This window comes from Anoplophora glabripennis, unplaced genomic scaffold (assembly GCF_000390285.2).
Source record: "Anoplophora glabripennis isolate ALB-LARVAE unplaced genomic scaffold, Agla_2.0 scaffold152, whole genome shotgun sequence".
NCBI classification, from domain to species: Eukaryota; Metazoa; Arthropoda; class Insecta; order Coleoptera; family Cerambycidae; genus Anoplophora; species Anoplophora glabripennis.
In genome coordinates, this window is record NW_019416497.1 from 838261 (window position 1) to 854677 (window position 16417).

General features: G+C 33.3%; 2 protein-coding genes across 2 annotated transcripts in view; one reads left to right on the forward strand and one right to left on the reverse strand.

Moving 5' to 3' along the window:
- Positions 1 to 12565, forward strand: part of LOC108908067 (pancreatic lipase-related protein 2-like) — a 49957-nt gene extending 37392 nt beyond the window's left edge. Inside the window, exons 4-6 of the mRNA XM_018711977.2 lie at positions 5984 to 6166; positions 8197 to 8347; positions 12398 to 12565. Coding sequence (XP_018567493.1) covers positions 5984 to 6166; positions 8197 to 8347; positions 12398 to 12497 — 434 coding nt within the window. The 3' untranslated portion in view covers positions 12498 to 12565. The remainder of the gene's footprint in view (positions 1 to 5983; positions 6167 to 8196; positions 8348 to 12397) is intronic.
- LOC108908062 overlaps positions 1 to 16417 on the reverse strand; it is a 146765-nt gene that overhangs the window by 60059 nt on the left and 70289 nt on the right. The gene's annotated exons all lie outside the window — the stretch shown is intronic.

The following is a 16417-nucleotide window of genomic DNA, read 5'->3' on the forward strand; positions in this document are numbered from 1 at the left end:
ACAACATGTTCTCCACAAATTCCAGCTCACACGTTCACTTTGCGACGATTGGGTAAGCATGTGTTTTATCCAGTGCCCAGTGGCAAAATTGCAGGCGGTTTAGGTGGTCTTGAGGTAACAGTGCTTGATGTTTTTCAATATGATATGGATGAAACTTATACTTCTTCAATAGGTACCTTATTTGTCAAGCTTTTGGAAACTCCAAGGTTATTACTTATTTTCCTGACACTAATATTTGGATTTTCAACAGCAGACGCCAAAATATTAAACAGAATATCATTATTGTTACTTTCATGTCTCCTGGAGTTTTCTCATAATTCGCATTTGCTGTTCTTTCAAACCTTTCCTTCACGTTTTCAAAACAGTCAGCACGTGGAAATCTCTGTAAATCTGGATTATTTGCTTTGTAAATACGTGCTGCTAGCAAACAATTTCCATGAGCTTCTCCTAAGGGATACACCATTTTCACTAATTCTTCTTTTGAATAGTTCATTGTATGCACGTTTGGTACTTTCTCTAAACTCGCACGTGAATATTCAATAGAAGACGAAATGACATGTAAACTGATTGTCACAAATTTTATTGCCTGACAGGCGCTCACTGCGTTTTTCCCGACAAAGGAACGGGCGCAAATCCGGCATTTTACATAAAAATGGGTTTTTTTGCAAAAACTACGCAACTTAGGTATAGTGAAAGCTATTAAAAAAATGTAGGGTCTACAGAAAGGCATCTAATGAAATCATAAAACACAGGGTGTTCTATTTGAAAAAGTCGACATTTTTCAAATTTTAAATTATCAGGTTTGGCACGATTTTTTTTGCCCCCTTTATATCGCAGGTCAACTTTTGATACGTTTTTTGAAAGAGCCATCTTCACTACAGTTCCTGAAAAAAAAATAATTTTTGGCTGTCATACAATCATAATTATGTGAACTACTAGAAGTGACAAAACATAAGAAAAAAAATGAAAAGTCGATTATTTCGAAATACATTCAAAATAAGGAAAAAGGCATGCATATTTTTACCTCGTTTATTTTACTTTCCCTGAACATTACACGCCTGTTGAATATATAGAAAATCGCATATGGTACTATAAACATAATTACACACAATGCTTTTAGGGAACTATTAACTTATGCTGTTTCTTTACAAATTTGCTGGACAAGACGGGAAAGGTACATTTTCTAATGTTTACATGTTCTCCGTGATTTTTCAATGCGAAAAATTAAAAGAAGTTGCTCTAGTTTAGAGTTACATTTCGTCACTTGTCTATCATTGTCTTACTAAAAATGTGATTTCTTGTCAATAAAACGCCAGTCTTAATGTAAATACTAATAAATATTGAATTGTTTAATGTTGTTTTCTTTAATTAAATTATAATTATTTTATTTTACTATTAAAAACACTTACAAAACTGCAATTGTTGGACACAGTATTTTACCTGACTAAACAGAATGCCCATCATTTTTTGTCCTGAAATATTGGTACTTCGTGCTTTCAATGTTTCTAGAAACACTTCATTTTTCTTGAAAAGTGGTCTCCTATAATTTGTTCCTTTTTTTCATGAATAAAAATCGTATTAATTCTGAAAAATTTGAAGATTATTTTACTTGCTGTTACATTTTTTACAATGTAATACTCATATTAAATAATTCTAGGATATATTACAATGACTGGCTACTCCCAGTATACTTCTCCAATAATGTGCCGTGGCTATATCGTAACCTTGATATGAAGAACGAAGCCCAGTAATCTTGACAAAGCATCGGGGAGATTAACATTATTGACTTTTTACACACCTACGACTAGAACAGGGTGCTTTAGAAGGGACTTCAGCGTGAATCATCGGGGTATTATAGTGGACTTTATGAGAAAAGCCACGGTCACAATACCGCGGAAAGTTACGATGTCTGAAATTTCGCAGCGAAAATGGGATAATGCGGGGCTATTATAATGTAAATTTTTAATAATTACGCCGTTCGCTACACCGTGGGTATATTCGGCAATACATTACACTTAACTGCGGTTAACTGCTTATTTTCGATAATAAAAAAATAAGAGAAAAAGTTTGTGTTAACACAGACGGACAAATGGCTTCTAAGAAGACTCCTGAAAGTTGTTTTTCCTCCCTGAATCTTATCAAGAAGAAACAATAATATTTGAAAAATTTTCATTATAATTTCCAAATTTTGGTCAAAGATTGTTATTAAATCATCTCTCTACCTTTTTTTTACTTGGAGTTTCCCCATAGTTTGCTTCAAAAATTAGAAATTAAATAATATAATAATAATAAAACAGTGATCTTATATCATTTCGATAAGTTGCACCATTTTGAGAATCACATCGATTTAAAATAAAATGTTACTTGCCATAACGATGTTTGTTCCAAATTACTCCGATTAACTTACCTAAAAAAAAAAAACAGGAGTGTCGATTATTTGGATATTTTGTGCGAAATTGAATTTAGAGAAACTGTCGTCTTTCAATAGGGTTGGCGTTTCGTTGTCCGGACATTTGAACCCTCTCGTTGGGTGCCTTGTCGCGGATTTACCTTATTCTGACTCTTGTTAGGCATATATTTCGCACAGTTATAGAGCCATGTCGTAAAACATGATTTTGTCCACCTGTACTCTCCATCAGTGGAGGATAGTTACTTTGAAATAGTTTATAACAATCTAATTTTATTTTTTGTTGTTTGGTCGTATTTGTTTTGGTACCTTCGTTCACTCTGACCCACCCTCGTAATGGCATGATTTCCTGTAGGCTTTTATTTGAGCCTGGTTGCACTAAACGTTTTGGCAACACTTCGAGTATGGTTACTCTGGTCACTGCATTTTTAAGGTTTGCCTTGCCTAGCACTGGTTTCGATGTCACCTGTGGGTATCAGAAATAGAAGCTTCTTGAAACTTGGTTAGGTCATCTATGAGCACCTTTGGGCAGCTTCTATAAGTTCATTTTATTCCTTGGGATCTTCACCGCAGAACTGCACTATGCCGGGTGGATGGGGCGCTAGAAGGTCTAGGCCGGAAGCAATGTGCTCGAAAAAATGTTGTGAAATTTTTTTAACAGTCTGGGTTTCTTTAAACATGTGTCTCTACTTTGGGAATGACTCTGCGTAGGGTATACTTGGAGACGGCTTTGTGGTTTCGATTGGAAAGTTGAGTGAAAATTTGAAATTCGTTCGGAACTAGGAATACGACATAACGACATTGTATAAAATAAGTTTGTGGCATTATAGACTAGTAAACAAAAAACATAACAGTAATGTTCAGTTCCAAATTTAATCTTTTACCTGCATTTCGGTTTTGAAAAGCACTATTTTCAGTGTTTTGTGTTTATAAAAGAGTTATTTTCAGTCGCAGAATTCGCAAGTAAGATAATATCTATATTATAGGCAAACTTCGGAGCATCCTGTTTAGTCAAAATTATAAAGCCAATAAGGTTAATATCATTTATAATTAAAATGAAAATTCTATTGTTTTAATATACAGGGTGTTTCAAAAAGGTGTTGTCAAACTGGAGGGGGTTACAGACGACATTGCGGTAGAAAGTTTTTGCATATATCTAAACCCCTTATCGGAAATGAGCCGTCTTGGTCCTGGAGCAATTTTAGTCCAAAAACGCACTGTTCTCTTGTTGACACCAAAAGACTTCGATATTTAAGTAATTTTTATTAAGGATAACTCAAAAAAATAGATTTATAATAATTGTTCCCGTAAACCCTTAAAACTAAAATACCACTGTCAAAAATACCCTACATCACAATAAATAAAGAATATATAAATTGCGGTTAACATGCATCAGCTAAGGTTTGAATAAAACAACGATTCCTCCTCGAACAATGACTTCTTTNATTTAGCTACCAACAGTATTTGCATTTAAGACTATAATTTTAATTTCTTACGAATCACATTAAACAGTTAAATTGTAAAACATATATATTATTAATTAAAAAAAAAATAATAATTTTTTTTTGAGTTTTAGATTGTTGTAAACTAACATTTAAAAAAGTAAATCAAAATCAGGAAACGCCATATTTCCTTTCAACACCACAATTCATAGTTTTTATATCGTCTTTTATTTTTTACAGTACCTTATAGAATAATACACTCGAACAATAATTTATTTACACAACACAATAAATCACGTAAAACGACGCCAATGCTCATCGCGTGGGATAACAAACGACAAACAGGTTCATAAAATAGCTAAAATGCTTTTGTAACTACGCCACTTTGTTCCCATACCAAAAGTGGGGGGTGCGTGCACCGATCTGCGCGAATACCCCCACCACGCCAACTTATAATTCTGGTTGTTTTATCTTCTGTGACTGCACTATGCCGGGGGATGGGGCGCTAGAAGGTCTAGGCCGGAAGCAGTATGCTCGAAAAAATGTTGTGAAATTTTTTTAACAGTTTCGAATGATCAGAAATAGATTTATTGTTAAAATATACAGGGTGTCCCAGAATAACGTGTACAACGGAAGACCACAGATTTGTGGACTCAAAATAGGCAGATTTAGGCTAATTCACCTAGATCCGAAATCACTTCGTTTGGCCGCTAGAGGGCCTCAAAGTTCGTGAAAATTTTTTGAATTTTGTAAATAACTCGAACTCAAAAAATTTTCACGAACTTTGAAGCCATCTAGCGGCCAAACGAAGCGATTTTGGATATAGGTGAATTAGACTAAATCTGCCTATTTTGAGTCCACGAATATGTGCTCCTCCGTTGTACACGTTATTCTGGGACACCCTGAATATTTATTACAAACGGGTAAATAAATATTGTTTTGCAGAGGCTCTATATAAATCAAAATAGTAACAATTTAAAACGTACTACATATACGGGCCAGGTTCCGTTACCGTTTAATAACGGCAGGGCATAAGGGTCGACATTCGGGCCCATTCCTAGATGGATCCCAAAGATCCTGTAGCGAAGTTCGCCTTGGGTTTGGACAATTGGCCTCTTTGGATTTTACCGACAGTTAGAAATTTTCAATGTTCGAAATTAGAAACTAAGGTAAATTTCCTATTTTAACAGCACGTCGTTGGCGGCTGCTCAGTCGACAGCGTCCGGCCGTGTCGTCTGCTGCTGTTTCTTACGAGCTGCAGTGAACATTTTTGACAACTTTGTTAAAAATGTTAAATCCACACTGCGCCTTCTACTTCTTGTGGAGGGTAGTCTGAGTTTCTTTAAACATATGTCTCTACTTTGGGAATGACTCTGCGTCGGGTATACTTGGAGACGACTTTGTGGTTTCGATTGGAAAGTTGAGTGAAAATTTGAAATTCGTTCGGAACTAGGAATACGACATAACGACATTGTATAAAATAAGTTTGTAGCATTATAGACTAGTAAACAAAAAATATAACAGTAATGTTCAGTTCCAAATTTAAACTTTTACATGTATTTCGGTTTTGAAAAGCACTATTTTCAGTGTTTTCTCTTTATAAAAAGAGTTATTTTCAGTCGCAGAATTCGCAAGTAAGATAATATCTATATTATAGGCAAACTTCGGAGCATCCTGTTTAGTCAAAATTATAAAGCCAATAAGGTTAATATCATTTATAATTAAAATGAAAATTCTATTGTTTTAATATACAGGGTGTTTCAAAAAGGTGTTGTCAAACTGGAGGGGGTTACAGACGACATTGCGGTAGAAAGTTTTTGCATATATCTAAACCCCTTATCGGAAATGAGCCGTCTTGGTCCTGGAGCAATTTTAGTCCAAAAACGCACTGTTCTCTTGTTGACACCAAAAGACTTCGATATTTAAGTAATTTTTATTAAGGATAACTCAAAAAAATAGATTTATAATAATTGTTCCCGTAAACCCTTAAAACTAAAATACCACTGTCAAAAATACCCTACATCACAATAAATAAAGAATATATAAATTGCGGTTAACATGCATCAGCTAAGGTTTGAATAAAACAACGATTCCTCCTCGAACAATGACTTCTTTATAAAACCTATTGTTTTAGATACTTCCAAGAGACTGACAAAATCGGATGCAGACTATGTGGATGTCATCCACACCGATTCAGGTATTTTTGGTTTTCCTCTGTCCATCGGTCATGCAGATTTTTTCCCAAACGGAGGAAGAGCTCTGCAGCCCGGGTGTCAGCCTAGCTACTTAGTTAGGCAAAGACTAGTGAACCAAGTCTGTAAGTAAATTAAATGATCGAAAGTCCACATTGATTCTATTCGTACAAAAATAAATATCTCATAACATTTAAAGTGAAAATCAAATTTTTTTATTTATTCTCTTGAAATATAAAACCCCAAATGTCTTATTGAAGTCAAATATTAAAAACTTGTATATTTCGAAAAAAAAATAATAATATGTAATTTTCATACTTGGACAACATCGTTTTATATTGTATTCTTGTTTTCTGTCTGTAATCATAGTAAGCTATATATCAATTATACAGGGTCGCTAATATGTATGGAAAAGGTCTAAAGTAAGGTAGTTATTGTTCAGAATTTTTTAAATCTATTACAATAAAGAAAAAAATAAGTAAACAGGATCAGTTAAAAAGTCATGATGAAACAAATTTGCTTTTTCTTTAATGAAATACCCTGTATATTACTCCATATTTCAATTCTTCTGGAAATTCTGAAAAAAATACACACATCATGTACCTAAAACTTAGCCGTTTTCGAGGTATTGAACTCTGAAAGCAACTTTTTACTACTCTCAAATTTATCAAAGAAAATGGCCCAAATTAAGTATGGATATTTATTTTGAAAATAACATGAGGTAGGATATAGATATGATTTAATTTTATTATAGTTTTTACAGGAAATAAGGAAGCATAATAGTTCAGAGTTGATAAAAATGCATGAAACGAAAAAATGTATTTTTTAATAAATGTCCTGAATATTTTAATTTTATGAAAGCAATAGTTTTGCCAGAATGAAAAAAGAGAGTAAAACAGTTTTAATAAACGACAAATATTTTCTTTGGAATTCTATTTTATCAAGTGCTCAAGAAGTTCATCATTTACCTCCCGACAGTAATGAATTCGCAGAACAAAATTTTGTAATGAATCTAAAAGGGTGTTGGGAGGAATAGTAGAAATTGTATACCTTATCGTTTCCTGCAACTCTTCGATATTTTGCGGCCTATTTTTGTAGACTACATTTTTTATGTGACTCAGAAAAAAGTTAAGTGGGGTCATATCGAAAGACCTAGCTGGACAGTCAATTGCCCTGCGTCCAATTCATTTATCAAGAAAAGTTTCATCTAGATATGCCCGTACCACACGTTCAAAATGTCGAAGATGTTGAAACCATATTTGTTCTGATAGTAAATTGATATTGTTATTGTTCGGGAAAAATCGGCTAAGCTCTGAAATAATATGTTCTTGCAAAAGTAATAAATATCGTTCAGAGGTCAAAGTTCCGTTTATAAAATAGACTCCTATGACGTGTCCACCAATAATGCCACACCAAACATTTACTTTCTTAGTCGTTGGGTGTCAACTTCCTCTTCCTCCATCCAATGTGGATTTTGGTCTGACCAAATCCTACAGTGTGTTGGTTTACGTTCCTGTTTAAACAAAACGTAGATTCGTCAGAAAACAATATGTGGGTGACAAAGTTGACATTTTCGTTTAATTTATCCATAATAGCTTCGCAGAACTTGATTCATAATCGTCTTCACTCATTTCTTGTAACATACAAATGCATTTTATATGAACGTACATATTTATTTAGAATTTCGAGGAGAATTGAAATATGGGACAATATATAGTGTGTTCCAATAAAGATCATATATACATAAGTCTCTTTTTTGTAAAATATTTAAAAAAATCCTAAAACGTTTGTGTCTTATGATTTTTGGATAGCTATCTTACTTCAGGAGATAATTTATCGTTTTCATACATATCAGCGACCCTGAAATTTCCAAATAAAAAAGCTTTTCCTCTTCATGGCACAGTCATTGGAAACACTGTGTAAATGAATGTGACGACATATTTTTATGAGACCCAACAAAAAATCAACAGAACAAATGTATGCTGTACAATTTATTTATATTTTGTCTTGTTTTGATTAACAAACACTTCTTTCCGCCTATTCCAATCAATATCATTTTACAGTTTACGTGTTAGAGTAGTTACAAACAAACTGGGTTTTCAAAGATACCTAGCTATTAGTTTTGGTCGATAGTGCACACATTTAATTATTTCAGTGGCATGCAGTCACGTGAGGGCGTGGAGACTGTACGCGGAGTCGGTAAGGAGAGAAAAGGCCTTCCCAGCCACTAAATGCAGCCTTTGGAGAGGTCCCAACAAACAATGCGACTTTTCCACGGACGCATATATGGGTTATGCTAATGCCAAGTAAGTTATTGCAACTAGTTTCGGAGAGTTATTGCAATGGAAACTGGATAATTTAATTTCGGAGGAGCGCGATTTATACCCGATATCGCTGAATATATGCGATGAAAGAGTGTTTGGAGGAAGTCCTGGATGCTCTTTTTAAAATAACAAAGTTGGTGTCGCTTCGCTGAGATTGCTTTGTTTGTCAGTGTGATTTATAAGGCAGATCGCGGAGGTTTACAGTCTTTGTTATTTGTGTGCTGAGGTTCGCCGAAGTCAACAATTCCAGAAGCAGTAAAACTTTGAAGTTTGAGAAATTCAATTTTTCAGAACATTACAAAATTAGTTACTTAAATATTTTGTCTTTACTGTTTAATATTTATTGTTTTTTGTTTATTAATATTTATTTTAAACAAAGTTTTTTTTTATACGAGTACGGATATACTGAATGTAAGTACATTACTGTTTATGTTTTTTAGTACAACAAAGCATTGTGTTTTATTTAAATCGCCTGATCACCACCTGCACTGGAAAGTGACACTCAACACGCACTGGATACGGCTTTGTTGGTCATTACTATTGATAAAGCTGTGGTACTGATCTGAGTACACCGGCTGCCAACACCGGCAAATAAAAAAATCCAAACCCAAGAAACCCACATATCATTTCCGAAGGAATTCGATGCGCTGAACACGATCCTGTAATGACGATCCTTTAATTCATGTTCATGTTCATTCATGACTTCACAACAAATTTCGGAGAAAAGTGAACTTTTTGGGCGAAAACGGGTCAAAATTAATTTTTTCCTAAATTTTGTCTAAATATATAATTTTCGTAGTATTTTGAGGCGCTAAACACGATGCAGTTAGTAAAATATATCTCTGACCTCGATATTTCTAAGAAAATTCAAAAAGTAATTACTACCTACTCATTTATTAATAACATCTTTAATATCCATGAAAAATGATATATTAAAGCATAGTGTATAGTAATTTTGATTTATCATTTAATGTAGTTGTAATAATTATCATGCACAATTGTTTTCGAAATATCTAATATAGGTACTATATGTAGGCTTATTAAATGTAATGTTTAATAGTTTCATTTCAGTTATTACCAATCATTGGTAATATAATGGTCTGCATCATACCTGCCATCTAGTGACTAACTTTAAGTCTTTTTCTAACATTTTCCATGGTTTCTCCAGAAACAGCATTATTCATCAATTTATAAAAAAAATTTGCTTAATTTTTTACACTCTATTCAAGTCAATATACGGGTGTTTCAGACCATCCGTCCACCCCTTCTGAAATTTAGGGTATCTATTAAAATGAAAAATTCAATACTTCCTAATAGTGAATAGACTATGCCGAATCGATTGGAGGTTTTTTCAACTTCCGGCTACCACCGGAAGTGGACTGGCATACTTTTTCTTATTTATCTGAAAGTGCAGCTCCCGAAGTCGAAGTTGAGCAGTTAAACCACAAAGTATAAAATAAGTATAATATAAAGTCGAAAGCCATTGATTTAATAAATGTTTACAGCGGAGACAACCTCGTTAATGTACATATTTAGGTTACCTAATAGTACACTACTGCGTTTCATTTCTTTGTGTCACTTCTCAGGGGAAGACTTACATTTCGAAAGGCACTGTGGGGTGGAAAACGATGATTTAGAAAAAAAAATTTACAAAGGCTTATTAGTTTTCGGTGTAGAATCGAAGTCGATAAGGAAAAGTATGCCATTCCATTTAAAAAAACTGACTTCCGGTCTGAATAGGCAACTCGCGTAGGTCTCTTATTCGCTTGGCAACATATCCCCACGTAGGGCGCCATGTCGCGGATTTACTTAGGTTGGTCTTCTTTCTACTGTCATAGCCTCACGTTAGATGCCAGGACGTGGATTTTGCTCTGTTGGATAGCTTTCGTGGTGTTGACCTACTTCCATCTTCGCTCAGCATCATAAGAGAGCCGTAGACTCTCATAATGGGTTCAGAAGGGTCGTATCGACCTGGTACGTTTTCACAATAAAGAAAATACAGCAGTTTCAATGCGAATTCCTTTTGTTTGTCGAGTATGCACTCAGGTCAAGCATACTAAACGCTGGTTAAATAACTGCATGAATCCAGTGATATTTTTTTGATCTGACAAATCGATTTGTAAAATCCAGTTACCACCAAATTTAGAACATAAACATAAATTTTACTTTTTCTTTCAAAAATAATATCAATAGGATCTGTATGCAACAATGAATTTACATAGATATTATTTGACATTTATAAATACACACATTGATATTGAATTGCTACACTAATTAATACAATCTTAAATTTGACTCATTTTGCTTTATACTATACAGATATGGCCAGGTAATTTTCGCATAGACTAAGTGAATTACACGCATCTCCCCTATCAACTTCGGGTGGAAGGGGTCGGACATGACATATATCATCGAGGCTGCGACTCGGACTCTCGTAATTGGTTGGCTGTGGGAGCGCACGTGCCCCGTTGCATTTTTTGTGAACCAACCGAATACCTAAAGCGCTTCGCTGTTTGTTTAGTTTTATTTTTATTACTATTCCACTCAAACCTTTGGTAAGAGGTAGATGGAATATTACAAAATAAAAATGGTGTACAGTGTCGAACAAAAGATTAATATTATTAAATGGTATTGTCGTGCAGAACAGATTAGGGTTTTGTGAAGCTCAAGCAGGTGGTTTGAACACCTTATTAGTTAATAATAAGCTTGTATTTAATAAGCATTTGAATATAATTCACTACTTTGCTTAAGAATTACCACTCATTTTATTTTAGAATACCGATTCAGTTTTTACCAAAGGTTATAAATAATTTGTAATAAAGTTGGAATGCTTTAGCGTGGTCTCAAAACCTCTTATCATTCTTTTAAAAAAGTATCGTACAAATAGGGCAATTACTGTACGTATGGCAACACTTTTGCAATTCCAGGCCGTGGCTTATACTTTTTATCCCATCGCAATAAATCGAAAACGTAATTATTGTCCAATATTCTATCTTCCGTATGTACGTATCTTAGACGTACGTTGTTCCCAAATTCCTAATGCAAGACAGAGACAATAAACCAATAGTCAAGGAGAGCTTAGAACCGCAGGCTTTGTGCACTTCTATGGCGTTTTTTTATTCCCTTATATCGGGTGTAATATTTATATAATTTACTAACTTTGTATCGGAAATAAACATATGGCCAGACCTGTATGTTTATTTTGGATGATAATAGAATATAATTTCAGCATGTTTTCGCCATTTAAGTGTCTAACTAGGTATCTTGTCAATCTTGACAACAAATTTTGAAGAAATTAAGCCATTAAAATGATGATTTACAAATTATTCGACCTCAAAGACTATATTAATCTTATCTCATTCAAAAGAAAATAGAAAACATCATTAATCTGAGATTTAAAAAGCTGCAAAGAAGATAATTACACATCGTATTTTATGCGGTCAAAAAAAAAGCATTACAGTATTTTATACCCCTACAGACTAGGCACTTAAACTATCCATACGGAAAAATCTGCAAAATATGAATTGTTCAAACCTAAGTAGCTATACTTTTATTGGCCAATAAAGTTTCACAAAAATGATTCAGAAAATACCGAGAACATGACAGAGGAATTATTAATAACTTTGTTCGAAGGCTGAGGAAGTTTACTTTCAGCGTTGTTTGGAGAACACTTTCCGAATAACAACGAAACTAATACGGTATTGAGCGTTTGTTTCATTAAAATGGGTTGGAGTTTCTAACAAAGAAATTACATCTGCTAAATTTAAGTACAACTTTCAGTTGAACTTTTTATAAATCATACAGAGCTTTCATAAGTAATTACAAACATATTGTCAACTAAAAATTCCTAGTAAATTATAATACAAATAAATAAATCAACAATTGACCCAACAAGTTACTAAACGAAAATTGACAAATTCAGTGTACTGTGCGTATTTAAGTACATCATTTATTATATGATACAATCTGCGTTCCTGTAGATTATATTTATTTTTCAGTATTTGTATTTCACTGAGTGTTGTTTTGTTTCAGGAACAGGAAAGGCCGAGGCACGTATCACCTAATTACGCATGAAAGCAAACCATTCGGAATTAGAAGTGGACAAGAGAAAGAACTGAATAAAAAAGCCTAATATAATCTACTTGTACCTTTTGTGTACCTAATATACCATTACAGCATTTATGTTTGTACAGTTTAATGTTAAGGATTGTTATAATGTATAGGTTAAACGAAAAAATGTGTACAAAGCCCTAATCCAAAGACTATTCATATTTATTTATACTTAGGAATATTAACAAATAAAAATCAATTTTTAAATATAAAATCTTCTCATTGTAAAATATCGTTTTCTTTAACCATCACTGAAGAACTGGGAACTGATGGATTGAGTGGAAAAAAAATCAAACTTTGCAATAAACAATATGTCTGTGGTAAAGTAAAAAAGGACAGTAATGATTATTTTTTGAGATATTTAAAAAATATGTATATTAGTTGCAGAAAAAGCATGAGATACTAAACCCATAGGTGTGGTTGGGACATAAACATAAGGCTTACTGGTTTTTATAGTCAGTTTTTTTTTTATAAAATTTGAGAAACTAAAGTTTTTTACATTGGGTATTTAAAAAAATATTTCACATTAATCTAGTTGACAAAAGTTCTGTTTTGTATATAATTCTGTTCTATTATTATACATATACATTTATTAATTTCATTTGCAATGAGGCTACTTCAAATAGCAACCCTAAAGTAAAATCTAGGAATGGTTAAAACCTTATTTATCATGGCTATTTTTGAATGATGCTAAAAAGCAACATTCACACATTACGTATCTATGGTATAGTAAATACGTTTTTCTTCTGGAGTATAATAGAAAATGTGCGTGAACTATGTCATTCTTACATTACTTACGGGATAAGAGTAACCTTAGATATTAATGTTAAAGGAGCACGAAACAAGCTAATTCACTCAGAATAACTTACGCCCTTTATCCGTTTCACAGACCTTATGACTAATGTACGACAAATGCTAATTTCATCATGCAACAATTATGTTTGCTCCGTTCCTTTACGCTCATAGTTTATAAATGGTCGAAATGTTCTGCAAATTTAAAACTCGAGATGTTTTAAAAGACTGTATTTTCTTTTGCCAGGAATATAGGGTTATTAGTTATAAATCTTAACTTTTTTAAATTTGGAAATAAAATTAAATACGAACTACATACAATCTGGGACTTAGTAATGGTTACGAAGTTAAGAAGCAAATGTATTTTTTAAATGGAAATCGTAGCTACGGTTTATATATTATAAATATTGCATATTTTTATTTCTGATAGAAACACAACTGCTAATTTAATTTAATTTTTTCATAGACCTTATGCATATCTGTTAAAATAACCGCAATCAATATGTACAGGGTGATTCATTAACAATGGGAAAGTCAAAAGCTGAAGTTACTACACGTGAAATGGTGACCATTGGCGCAAACATGCCTTATCCGAAAGTTAATAGTTTCGGAAATACAGGGTGTTGAAAGTTAAAATTGTAAATCGTTTTTTTGCGATTATTCTGAAAATATGTAGGTTAGGAACTTGAAAATTTGTGAAACTATATTTTTTTAGGCGACGAATAAGATGCGTGTTGTAATTTCAGCATTGCTCATAGAGGGCGCCACTTACGACCAATTTTACCGAAAATTTAGTTAATAACTTTTTACCTTGTATATCTAACATGAAACTTCAAAACCTGAAAGAGGTATCATTTTTCCATTAAGTATGTACTCTTGTTTCATTTCGGTATCTCCATCCGTTTTCGAGAAAAATCGATTTAACGAACACTATGTTTTGATAATATGAGAAATTAAAAGCGAAACAAACCAAGTGTTTCTTCGTGTTATTACAACAATTAACAATAAAACAAATAAAATAGGTAATTATGATTTATAGTCATTGTTCGAAGAATCCACCGTTGACACTGATACATTTACACGTTTTCTGATAGATCTTCGAGTTTGAAACAACATATTGGGATTGCGTCTGACTTCGTTGGCAGCGATTTGTATTCTTTGCCACAACTCTTCACACGAGCCAATATATTATTTGTAAACTATATATTTCATTCGAGATCAAATAGAAAAATCAAGAGGATTGAAGTCCGGACTTCTGGATGGCCAAGCAAAAATTATTACATGACCAATCCAGCGATTTGGAAAAACTGCATTTAAATATGCACGCACTGGCCAAGAAAAATGCGGTGGAGCTCCGTCGATTCTATAATTATAAATAATATTTTAAAAGCTGTATAATAAACTAACCCCATGGAATTCTATCTTTTTTGCTAAGAGATTGTGCAATACTTTTGACATTGGCTATTTTTAATTATGACACTTTAAACGTTAAATTTCCATTATACATATTTGAATTAAAGGCAAGATCTGTCCTATATTCAAGAAAGGTAACAATTTAATTGAAAACTACAATCACATTGCAATTTTAGTTATTCTGCATAATAATTTGTACTTTCATGTTAAATGTCAATTTTCTATTTATTAACATCTTAAAACAATATTGTTAATGTTACCTATATAGTCGATATTTGTGGACAGGTTGATGTAGTTTATACGGATGTGTCAAATTCAACCTACCTAAAAAAATCAAATTTTAAAACAGTTTCCACATTTTCTTATTTCTGTTTCGTCGAAACTTAAGTATACAACCATCATTTAGAACCTAGTACATGTTAATTAGTCATTACATTTGGAAAAAGTTCAGAGGAAATTTCTTAAATATGTATATGGTTCAGCTTCCGAACAGATGTCAAATTTCAAATCTCCACACATCCAAGGGGACCCATACCAGTCACCACAAGAAGTAGAAAGCACGACATGGAAATTAATAATTTTAACTAAGTTTCTCAAAATTTTCGCCGAAGTTCCTAAGAAATTCCCAACTGTCCCTAAACACTGAAACCTCAGTAGACCACACCACCAGAGGCCGATACTGTCAACAGAACAGCCGCCGACGACACACTACAGAAATAAGAAACGCATAATATGAAATTCGAACTAGGGAACTGCAAGATAAAATCAAAGTACCACATTAGAAAACAAGTCGATTATTAGTTCCATTTGTCGACAATCCAAAAATGCGTAAAATCCATCGGCTTATTATCCAAACTTAAGGCGGACATCGCTACAGAACTTTTGCGGACCTTTCAAGGACTGTGGTCGAACGTCGACCTGATACCTTTCCGTTCATTAACCAGGAACGGAATTTGGACAGCATACGTTTTAAAGCCATGCAAATGAATAACGCAATAACAGCCCTACAAAAAAAGTGGGTGTTGCGAAAGACATATAATATCTACATGCTTTCGGATGGCTAAATCCGAATCCGGCGTCCGTTTGACCCGATCAGGTCTGGTTTAAGGCCAATTCAAGAACAAATGTAAAGTATTAATTTCCAACAAAGTAAACCTACAGATTTAAGTATTTTTATGCGTATTAAAATTTGAGTAAGAAATAAGATTAAAGAATGAAAGTTGTAACTCTGAGGTCGTGATTATGAAGTATAATTAAGTAACTTTAAACCAATGTGTCCGTTAATGCTTCATGAACATTAATTTACACAGAGAGTTCTGCATGGATTTCTTTTACGTTTTCTCTATTTCATTGGTAAAATATCGTTTTATCAATCAGCAGTAATTTGTTTGGTTTTGAATCCCAAAGTAAATAATGTTATTGAGTTTGAGGAGCAGGGAGAAAAATCCAACAAGATATTAAGGAAATGGAGTTTCGATACCAAGGCAGATGCGATATAAATGTACTAACCGATTACTGCTGGTCGTTAAAAGGACCATTGAAATCGAGAAAACGCAAAAGAAATCCACTTCACAGATCTTTTGACAACAAAATAGTTCAATACCACAAAAGTAAATAGTAATCTCGATACCGTAATAGTGAGATATAGTGATTTCATATTATTCGTCTAGGCAAAAAACCTCTTATCTTGAAAAACTGTTCTCAAAAATCTCGATCGCCACGAACTCACTGAATTAA